The sequence below is a fragment of the Falco rusticolus genome, chromosome 9, assembly GCF_015220075.1.
Source record: "Falco rusticolus isolate bFalRus1 chromosome 9, bFalRus1.pri, whole genome shotgun sequence".
NCBI classification, from domain to species: domain Eukaryota; kingdom Metazoa; phylum Chordata; class Aves; order Falconiformes; family Falconidae; genus Falco; species Falco rusticolus.
In genome coordinates, this window is record NC_051195.1 from 46,355,211 (window position 1) to 46,365,955 (window position 10,745).

Sequence of the window (10,745 nt, forward strand, 5' to 3'; positions counted from 1 at the left end):
CCTCTGCTCCCCTGGGGCCCCGCTCGTCCACCAGCTCAGGCTTGGGCCAAGACCCCACTTTGGGACCTCCCAGGCCCGCAGTGCTGCAGGGCTGGTACAAGGTAGAATGTGAGGGTCTCAATCCCCCCTACCCAAACCTGGAGGGCTGGTGTGGGGCTGCCTGTGGTCACTGCACAGAGAAAACCCCCACTGGAGTCAGACTATCTGGTGGTGGTGGGTGTCTGCCTCCAGAGACTGCCTTCCTTTAAACTTGTATTTCTGAAATCCCACTCTATCCTTCCCTTCTTGCACTATTCAGCTTCTCAAATCCACCCAGGAGAGACCACAACCCACCCAGGGTAACCTGTTGCCACCTCATCCGTGCTCATCTCCAGGGCTCGGGCAGTGCTCACAGACACTGAGGGCTGGCAGGGTACGAAGAATTTTGTGCCTCTCCTGGAAAAGGAATTTCCTCCAAAATTCTTTGTGCTGGCCTTTCCACCTTGCCCATCCCTGGCCAGTCACCTGGGTTTTCGTATCATCCCAGGATCTGCCTTGCTGCTGCGTGATGGTAACAGGTACCCCTGGAAGGTGTCATCCCAGCAGCTGAGCGCCTCGAGATGTTCCCAGGTTCTCTTTCCTCCTTCCACAGACCAGGAAAATACTTTTGGGAAACTGCCTCTCCTGATCTTGAGGATCACAAGAGCTGGACACATCCCAGTAGCAGCAGGGCAAGGGACCTCACTGGGACTTCCCAGCCTAGCATCATCTCCACCCTCTTTGGAAAGAGCCCAGCATTTCCAGCAGGAATTCTCCCTGGCATTGTGGACTGGAACAGTTCAGCATGTGCTGCGCTCCCAAGAGCCCTGGGCCCACATATGGCTTTGCCTTGAGGCTTGTTTTGGGTACGTGTATTGATGGAGATGAAAACATCCTGCTGCCAGCAATGCTCTTCGCCAAGGGCTTTGTGTGGCGGGGAGTCCCAGTGTCTCCACATCGTGTTCCAGCCACATATTTCCTTCCTGCCGTGTGCAGGCATCACCCTGCCAGACAGTAGTGAGATCATTTCTCTCTGCTGCCCGCATTTTCCACTCCTTTTTCCCGTCTGTTTTCTCCCCATGGCCCAGAGCAGGATGTATATATAAAGGCTACAATTTCAGATCTTTCCTGGCTATGAGCCCCTCCCATGCATGGCAGGCAGGGGGTCCCCACCACAGCCCCCCCATGATCCCTGGGTGATCTTCCTCCCTTTTTCTCTCTCAGTCACTCATTTATCCAAGTGAGGATCTTCCTCCCTAGCCTATGGCAGCTTGTGTCCTTTGGTAAAGAGCCTTCCCAGCTGACCAAGGGGTGTCCAACACCCATATCTTGTTGACTCCTCCAGAAACTGTATTTCTGAGGGGTGATCTTCCTGTGCAAAAGTTGGATTCAGTCTCCCCTGTGACATAATTTGTCCATACGTCAACCAGGTCTGCCACTTACTACTGCTTTTTTGAGTATTTGCCCACCCTGCATAGTAAATCCACTTATCTGAAGTTTCTTTACCTCACACAACCTCTTTAAAAGTCAGCATATTTGCTTCTCCTAGTCTTCTGGTGAAAACTAGAGGTAGCAAAGATGAGTCTAAGCAGAGATGACATGCTGCAGCGAAAAGTTTGAGTTTCATACCTGATCCATTTGGACTGGAAATGTCATCTCCTCTGTCTTACTACTCACTTGCACTTCCGTATTGGTAGGATGGACCTTCTCAAGTGCTTGCAAAGGAGATGGTCCAGCCTGGGGACCCACCAAAGCTCCTCCTCAGGCAAGGTGGATGCATAGTTTCTTCGCTTTATCAGCTTATTTTCTTTGAATACTCACCTTGAATTTGACTGGCTCCTGGTCAAACACTTTCTAATGTTAAATTCCTGCTCCTGGGGCCTTTGAAGAAAGGAATACATGGAAGTGCAGCTGTCGTTCCCCAGAGCAGAGGAGCAAGGGGCCAGATTCTGGTGCCTTTGTTGTTTGTCTTACATCATTGCCAGTCAATTTACCAGGAGTCGTTTCACTTATCTTCATGTGGATGCAGCTTCAGCAAGTTTAAGAACATTTCTCTTATTTCTGATCAGCTTCTTTAAATTGATTTAATCACACTGGCTTCCATGTAGGCTTTCCCTTGGTAATGTTGTTTAGTGTTTGCATTTGCTAATATCAGCTTAAGTGCTCAGAGTGAAGCTAAGCTGGTCTTTCCAGACAATCTCTGTGCCATATGTGATACTTAATCCTCTTGACTTTCCATTTTTTCCCCTTTTAAAAATAAAATGCAACTGTATCAGATCGTCTCTGGTTCTAAAGGTTGCACTGGCTGTCACAGGAATGGCGTTTTGATTTCAGCCCAGGTCCAACCTGCTGCTCAGGAACTGTGGGTGGGCTTTTGGCCATCCCAGAAACCTGAGCCCCCAGGTACCCGTCCAACATGTTAGAGCCTCCTGGATGTCCCTTTGCATGTGACAGGTGCCAGCACCACTGTCCCCAGCAGCGGTACGGTCACCACAGCTGGAGTCACTCCAACGACATGTGGTCATCAGGTCTTGTCCGTCTGTCTTGGATGGTGTGGAGTGAGATCATGGGGTTCTCCAAGCATCACTGGATGTGGGACCTAGCAGATGCCAGCCCAGCTGAGCCTTTCCCCACCCTCCAGCCTCAGGGACAGCCCCTCAACGGGATTTGGGTGACAGACATCAGCTCTCGGCAGCACAGGCATAAACAAGTTGAAGTCCCATGGGTCAGGAGTAAGTCACCTCTAAATTGCCAATTACCGCTTGTAGACCCCTCTGCACTGGTCTGAGCCCCACAGAGGAATACATACTGGTTTTGCTCCCTGGGTTGGGAAGGGGCAAATATAGCTCCTGTCCCCAGGCATTGCGGTGGCACAACAAGCCCTCTGGAGCCTTTTCAGAAGTTAAACATGCAGAAGTTCAGAAACTTTTAAGGATACAACTGAGACCCATTAAAAGTGAGCAAAAAACAGCTTCACAAGGCACTGGTACCTGAAACGCAACCAGTTCCAGATGTTCCTGCTTCCTCCAGGTGTTGAAAGCTGTTGAAAGCACGTGGCTATTTTCACCCTGGATCATCTCGGGACGTGGTTTTATACCCTAGCTCCACAACTGGCTGACCCCAGGCAGCTGATGGGAAGTGTCTGGTGGCCTTAAGGTGGGAAGCTATGTGGCTGGGGACTTCCCAAGCTGCCAGGTCAGCATGTCCTGAAATGTGTGAAGATGCATCAGTCCCAGCAATGCCCAGTATCAATGATGATGGGCAGGCTTTGGAGACAACAAAGCTTTGGGGACAGGTTGTTATGTTGGAGCTGCCATTCAGAAAGGCCACAGCAGCCCCTGGAATGGGGTGGCACAAACCTCCTGACATTCAGCCAAGGCAAATGCAAAGTCCTATCACTGGGCTGGGCTAATCCCATGCAACTGGGCAGACTGGGTCTGCAGGGAGTTGGCAGCATTGCAAGAAAAGCCCTGCACATCCAATGGGCACCAAGCTGAACATCAGTCAGCAGAGCGCCTTTGCAGCAAAGGCGGGCAGATGCATCCTGGTCTGGGTTAGTGAAGGGCAGCCATCAGCCTGAGGGAGCGCTTGGGAGACCACTTTGGGAGACCTGGGTCCAGTTCAGGGCTCCCCAGTACAAGACAAACTCCTGACAAACACAGAAAGTCCAGTGGAGGACTGGAGCACAGCATGTATGGAAAGAGACTGAGAGGTGGGCTGGCGCAGCCTTCAGAAGAGAAGAAGGAGACATCTGGCTGCTGTCTCCTGCTGCCTCAGGGGAGAATCTGGAGAAGATGTGGCCAGACTCTTCCTGGAGTGCTCAGTCACAGGAGGAAGAGAAATGGGCATGGGCTGCAACATGGCAAATTCCAGCAGGACAAAAGGAGAAAGTTCTTCATCATAAGTGGTCCTGTGCCAGAGCACATCTAGAAACATGACCAAGTACCTCCTCATCCTTGGAGGTACCCACACTGAGGCCAACAAGTCCCTGACCAACCTGATCTACCTTTAAAACTAGCCCTGCTCTGAGCAGGGGCAGGATCAGAGGAGACTTCTGAGGTGCCTTCCAGCCCAGGCTTCCCAGGCCACAGGGCTATGTAAACAGGACTGATAACAAGGAACCCAGCTGAGCACCAAACGCTCATAGAAATTATTTATTCTTTATTAACCACCAGTAAACATAATTGTGGCCAATACCAAGGAAGATGCCCCCTCCTAACATGTGGTCTCAGCATGCTTTCAGCCCTCCCTCCCCTGCTCTGGCTGTTCCCTGCGCTGCTGGCTGCTGCCAGACACCCACGGGCAGAGCAGGCAAAGGCTGAGGTGGCTGTGGTAAAACAGAAGGAGGGAAGCTTTAGGCTCCAAAATGCATTTCTGTGTGCTGGAAGTGGGAAGAAGTGCTGAGTTGGAGGGGTGGGGAGAAATGCCGCTTCAGGAAGAGGGGCTCCTGTTTCTGGCCAGCATCTCCATCATTCTCCCCTCCCCAAAGATGTGGATGCTCTCAGGCCCCACCCTGAGCTTTGCAGTTTGGTACATCTAGGGGGAAAACCCGCTTCCAGATTCTCAAATTTCTGAAGGGTAGAAGGTCTCTGAGCAGTGGTTCAGAGAAGCAACACACCTTATGCTTGCTAGAGTCCCTTAACTCACTCTTAAATCTGGATGAGCTCGTCTAGAAGAAACCAGGTTTATCCAGCAAAGCCAGGAGGTGCACTCTTGGGTGCAAAAGTGGGGAAAACAAGCTGGAAAAGGAAAGCACAGCTTCCTGTGCTGAAGAGCCAAACTGATATATTCCTGGACTCGGGATCTTGCTTACAGGTGACTCTGAGCCACTTTGGCTACTCCAGCTCCACCGTAGGACCACCCCTACCAGTGTCTCTGGCTGCTATCGGTGTCTCTAGCTGCTAAGAAGTTTAAAGACAACTTCAGACCTGCCCTCCAGTCCTGGTCCCTGGAGGTTTTGGGCCCTCTTCATTGGGATGCTGCTGGAGCACCCCTCGGGGGTATGTCCACAGCTGGGCACTGAGCACAGGACTCGCCGCACCATATTCCCTGGCAGTGCACTTCCCTGCTCCCACAGCATCGCAAAGCGCCATGCCTGAGGGACTCTGCAGAGCAATTATGGGCTGTGCTGTACAGAGGATCTTTTCCCAGGTGCTTCTCAGGACTGTATTGAAATCATCCTGATGTCCCAAACTGCTGGTGGTGCCAGACACAGGTGGTGTGAAGAGAGAAAGCCTGTTCTCAAGGTAAGTTGTGCAGGTGCTGGACCACTGGTGTCCCCGACACCTGTGTGGGGTGAGTGCTTGAGGGCAGGACAGCTGTGGGATGGAGGAGGGAAGGAGTCAGCCCCATGTCCAGCTCTGCTCTGTGCCCCTCTCCCACAACCAACAGACGTGGGTGTCCTCGCTGCCCCCCTCATGGCCCGGCAGCCAGATGAGTACCTGGTACACATTTCAAAGTTCACAGCACTGCAGCTCACCTGCCGGTGGCACGGCAGGAGCCCTGCCCCTACTGCAAACACTGCCTGGCTGCAATGTGTCCCTCACTCATCTGTGCCACAGCCTGTTTCCCATCAGTGTTCCCGGTCTGCAGCTCTACAAACACAGGGAGACCGTGGTGCTGGCCTCTGCTCTGCGTGGGACAGTGCCCATCACCTGCTCCTGAGCCTACCTTGAGATCACCTGTCTCATGTTAGATTTGATTGCAAATCAAATGCAATTTAATCAGCAGAAAGGCAAACAGATGCTTCCAATGACTGGCTGATCACCCAGCTGATGACTGTCAGATCAGCAGATGTAATTGCAAACCCCTACAGTTACTGGGAAGTGAAATGAAGATGCTGCTTGCATCCCAGTTGCACAACACCTTTGATATCCCCTCCTTCCCTGGCTCGTGGGCTGAGGGCATTGCTGGGAGGGGGACAGTCTGCTATGCCTCATCCCTCCTGTGCCCACCTCCTCCCAATGAGGCCACTGGTGCCGGGGAAGCCAAGCTGGTTTTCTGGTAGCCCAGACTGTGGCAGTGCCCTGGGTACGCTAGGTCCTTGGTATGCCCCCAGTTCTGGGAAAGCCACAGGGCATGGCAGGAGAGCTGGGGGGGTGGTGGGGGTGGTCCTCCCCAGGGGTCTTGCATTGTGTTTGTGTGTCACCTTCCAAGTGAACCAGGCATGTGGTTCTCCACCTCTGCTTCATTAAATCAATGCATGGTTTAATGGACACTTGGACACCTACTTATACTTCAAACAGGTTTATTTTAGGTAAAGAGGAAAGTTTTCAGTGGTGACAGATCTAGGAACCAAAACCACTCCTGCTTTTGCCCCATGGTGTGAGTACTTTGGACCCCAAACCTTCTGAGAAGGCACCAATGTGAGACCTTGGTTCCTTGTCAAAACCCTGGTGCATTAGATCTAAGGAGAAGATCTCTGGGTCAAAGTAATTTTTGAAATCAGGTTTAACCTGCTAGATCTTGCAGGCTTTCCCATGCCAAAGTTGCCTACAGCAGCATGCTCAAGCAAAGGACTCTGCTCCCCAATGCTGCAGCCATCTCCCTGCTTAGCTTTGCTTCTCCAGACTGACCACATCGTGCCGTGTCCTCTCCGATGGACTCTCCTCTCTCCAGGCATCCTGGCAGCCCAGCTCAGCATCCTTCTCCTTGAGTGGGCTCCCCGCTGCCCATGCACCACCCAGCAAGGTCTCACTAAGGTACCACAGCATCAGCATTTTCCCACATGGACTGGAAACCTTTCTGCTATCCCCATGGCCAGTTTGGCGTCCTGGGCCATACTTACAGCTCATGACTACCCTGGGCTGACCGCACCACTGGATGTCCAGCCAAGGACCCTGTAGGCAGGCAGACTGATCCATACTCCAGAGCTTCTGTGCCCACCTAGTTTTCTTTCTTTTTCTTTCCCCTAAAGCCTTGCAAACACCTGGTGCTGGATTTCTCTTCTCCCACCAGACATAGCCCCCGTCACAAAGATGCTTTGTATCCTCATAGCAGGAGAAGCAGCATTCATTCTTCCTGAATTCAGGTACAACCATGCTCCCCTCCCACAGCCCCGCTGACACTCAGCAAACCTCTGAAGACTCTCCTGCCTCCTTCATGCTTCTGTCCCCGTGCACTCATGTTGTCACCAACCACCCTACCTTTGCCACAACTTGTCATTGTCCTCCTGGAAAACTGGGAGTGGGCGATGTCTGACTTCCAGGGCACTGAACCGAGAAGTGCTGCGGGACTGCCTGCCTTCCAAATACGTGGCTGAAGGGCGTATATTAATCTCATAACACTACAAGCAATTTTCACAGTCTACCCACGTTCCTTCATCTTTCAGCGGTAGACCTTGCTTACAGCTTTTCAGGCTCTTTTCTTTCCTTGCAGACTTTCCACTCTTTCCAAATATCCTCCTTGGTGTATATACCTTGCTTGTTTGCTAGGGGAGAAGCCCTGCTTCACCAGCCTCTCCTTTGTGCTTGAAAGAGTTTTTAGCTGGGTTTTGCACTGTGTCTTTCACGAAATCCCAGCTCTCCTCTATGTTTGCATGCTCGACTTTCCAAATCTGCCCAGCTGCAGTAACCAGCTCTCCTCACTTGTCCTGATTTTTGCTTGTTCACAGCCACAGCCACCAATCTGCTCCTATTGATCTTCCCATTTACGCAAAATGGCATTGAGTCATGCCTACTCTAGCTGAAGTTATTTTCTCAGATAGCTCTTCTAAAAACAGCCTGTTTTACAGGAACAGGTACAAAAAAACCTCATCAGCTCATTTCATACTGTGACCTGGTGAAGAGGCATGTGAGATGTCATATCCAAGGATATCTGGAATGACCGTTACAGACAAGCCTGTGAGTTATACCACCACTGCCCCTCCAAAGAGTAACTCTTCTTGGAAGAATTTCTCTCCTGGGGCTTTGTCCTCACCCCAGTCTGGCTGAGGGATCTGTGACAGGCTCCCGGCCCTGTCTGGGCAGATCTTCCTTTCCCTAGTTCCCAAGGCAATTTAGACCCAGGAAGATATTCTGATGGTGCCTTTCAATGTCTTGTGCTGTGCTACCCTTTGTCCTCACCTCCCATTCTTACCCTCTCCTCCTGCGTCCTCTGCTGCCTCTGCTCTCGTCACACCAGCTGTTTCTCTGACCTCTGGGAACACCTGCTGCCATGGACGGCTCCATGTAGGAATTCGAGTTCCTCCATACTAGCTTTGCATGAGGCCACAACCACTTGTGTTTATTTCATATGGACCATCTGCTCTTCCTGAGCCAGAGGAGACACCAGTATTTTGCTACCCATACTGCTCCCCCCCCCCCGCCGCCCCCTGCCCCAGCTGCTTCCATCCCTTCCCTTCCCTCTGCGGTTATGCCCTTCTTTACCAGCTCCTACTCTTCCAGCACAACCCAAACCAGCATGGAGAGTACATGCCCCTCCTTCAACCTCCGATCCCTTCATGATTCAAGCCTGGCATCAGATCCCTGAATGCTTCTCCCACCCCACTGGCATGCCTCCTTGCATTGAGGAGGGTGCTCGTGGAGGCTCCCAGTTGCCCAAGCACCCCAGCCCTGGCCACGGCACCCAGCCTGGGGCTGGCTGCTCCTCCCTCCCTGCTCAAACGCCCACCCCCACTGTTGAGCACCTGGACAAACCCACAGCCCATCCCTGAATCTCTGCATTGTGGAGCACATCCCCAGCATGGTGGGGTTGTCCTTGTTCCCTTTTGGAGGGAGCTTGCAATGTTGAGGGTGGTCAAGCCTTCTCAGCCTGGCACTCACCTCCTCTCTGCTCCTGGCAGATGCTCCCACACTTCTTTCTGGAAGGACATGGTGACAGCTCTGTCTGTACCAACAGCTTCTCACAGGCTTGTGCACATCTCAGATCATTTCCTTACTGTTCTTTCTGTGGATTCAGTAGTCTTAGGTTACATTGAAAACTTCTGTATCTCATCTTTTATCCCTGAGCTCCAGTTTCTTGTTAGATTTGGAGTTTTTCCCTTTTCTTGCAGGCTGGTGTCTCTGCTTTTCCACCCTTGAGCCTGTTTGAACTACAGAGTCACCTTCAGATGCCTTTCTGGTCCTCCTGTGATCTCTCAGACTCTCACAGGTCCCTCCCTTGCATTGTTTTCTAGGTGTGAATGTGAGGCTAACATCTACAGTGCAGTATTTGCAAGCAGGCACCTTCTTTGTCGGTAATATTAGTTTTCTTTTTTTTTTTTTTTTTTTTTTTGAGTTGCCCCGCAATCTGTGATGGGGAGGGGCAGCAGGAGATCTTTCTGTAGCTTCACTAATGGTGTAAACACAATTTGCTCCCATGAAGGGCAGCAACTCTTCAGGCAGTGTCCAACCTGTCATGTTTTGTGGGATCTTTAGACCAGCCTCCAGCTGCAGCCCAGGAAACCTGGAGGGGGTCGAGGAGCTGCTCTCATCCACTCTCATTTATCCTGGGATAAATGTCCCTGGGATCCTTATTGACTGCAGTGGTGAGGTCCCAGCTCTCTCTGGTGTTCTTCAGGTGACACAGAGTTGGGGGTTGCCTTGAGGCTCAAAACCTCCTGGGCTGAGACCCACGACCTGCCCCCATGGATGCATCCCCCACTGAGCCCCTGGAGCGAGGCGAGGAGCATGGGGGCAGTGGCACAGCTTCAGCCCACTGTGCAGCAGTGATGCCCCATGGCAGGGGTGAGCATTCACTCACCTTCTACTTGTCCTTCTCTCCTCCTGCTCTCCTTGTAGATGAGCCCCAAACCCCTGCAGCAGGGAAATCTCAGCAAGCCCACCATGTTCCTTCTCTTGGGATTTTCCAGTGCCTACAGAGCACAGATGAGCCTCTGCCTGTGCTTCTCACTCATTTACCTGGTGACAGTGCTGGGGAACTTGCTCATCGTGACTGTCATCTGGCTGGATGCCCACCTGCGCTCCCCCATGTATTTCTTCCTGGGCCACCTCTCCTTCCTGGACATCTGTTACTCCTCTGTCACCCTCCCTAAGATCCTCAGAGACTCCTTCTCAGCGCAGAAGACGATCTCCTTTGTGGGCTGCATCACACAGATCTACTTCTTCCTTTGCTTTGGGGGGTCTGAGTGCGTGCTCCTGGCTGCCATGGCCTATGATCGGTACCTGGCCATCTGCCAACCCCTCCACTACCCAGCACTCATGAGCAAGAAGATGTGCCATTGCTTAGTGGCCCTTTCGTGGCTGAGCGGCTCCTTCTCGTCTCTGATCCAGGCCTTCCTCACAGCCCGCTTGCCCTTCTGCAGGTCCAACATAATCGACCATTTGTTCTGCGAGATGCCCTTCTTGCTGAAGGCATCCTGCAGCCCCAGCGCTCCCCTCAACAAGGCCGCCTTGTATGCCTTTGCTGGGACTATTGCGATGGGCTCTTTCCTCCTTACTCTCATGTCGTACGCTCACATCATGAGGGCTGTCCTCCAGAAGGGAGCAGGGACATGGAGGGGCCTCACCACCTGCACCTCCCACCTGACCGTGGTGTCCCTGTTCTTCGGTGCTGGTGCCATTGCATACCTGGTGCCTCACTCCAGCAGCTCCAAGGAGATGGACAAAGTCCTCGCCCTGCTGTACGCTGTGCTGACCCCCATGCTCAACCCCATCATCTACAGCTTGAGAAACAGCGAGGTCAAAGGAGCCATCAGGAAAGCCCTGCACAGCGGGCTGTTACAGATGTCCACCAAGGGTTCAGGCGTTGCCACCGAGCAACCTCCACCCTCCCTATGGCAGGGATGA

At 52.5% G+C, this 10,745-nt stretch overlaps 1 protein-coding gene across 1 annotated transcript; it reads left to right on the top strand.

Annotated features, from left to right (window-relative positions):
• The first annotated feature begins 9,737 nt into the window (after window positions 1-9,737).
• On the top strand, window positions 9,738-10,745 carry LOC119153545 (olfactory receptor 1E1-like). Its single transcript, XM_037400140.1, has one exon. The coding sequence runs from the start codon at window positions 9,738-9,740 to the stop codon at window positions 10,743-10,745; it is 1,008 nt and encodes a 335-aa protein (XP_037256037.1).

Coding starts and splice junctions, on each gene's coding strand:
- LOC119153545 (XM_037400140.1), top strand. CDS start 9,738: ATGAGCCCCAAACCCCTGCAGCAGGGAAATCTCAGCAAGCCCACCATG.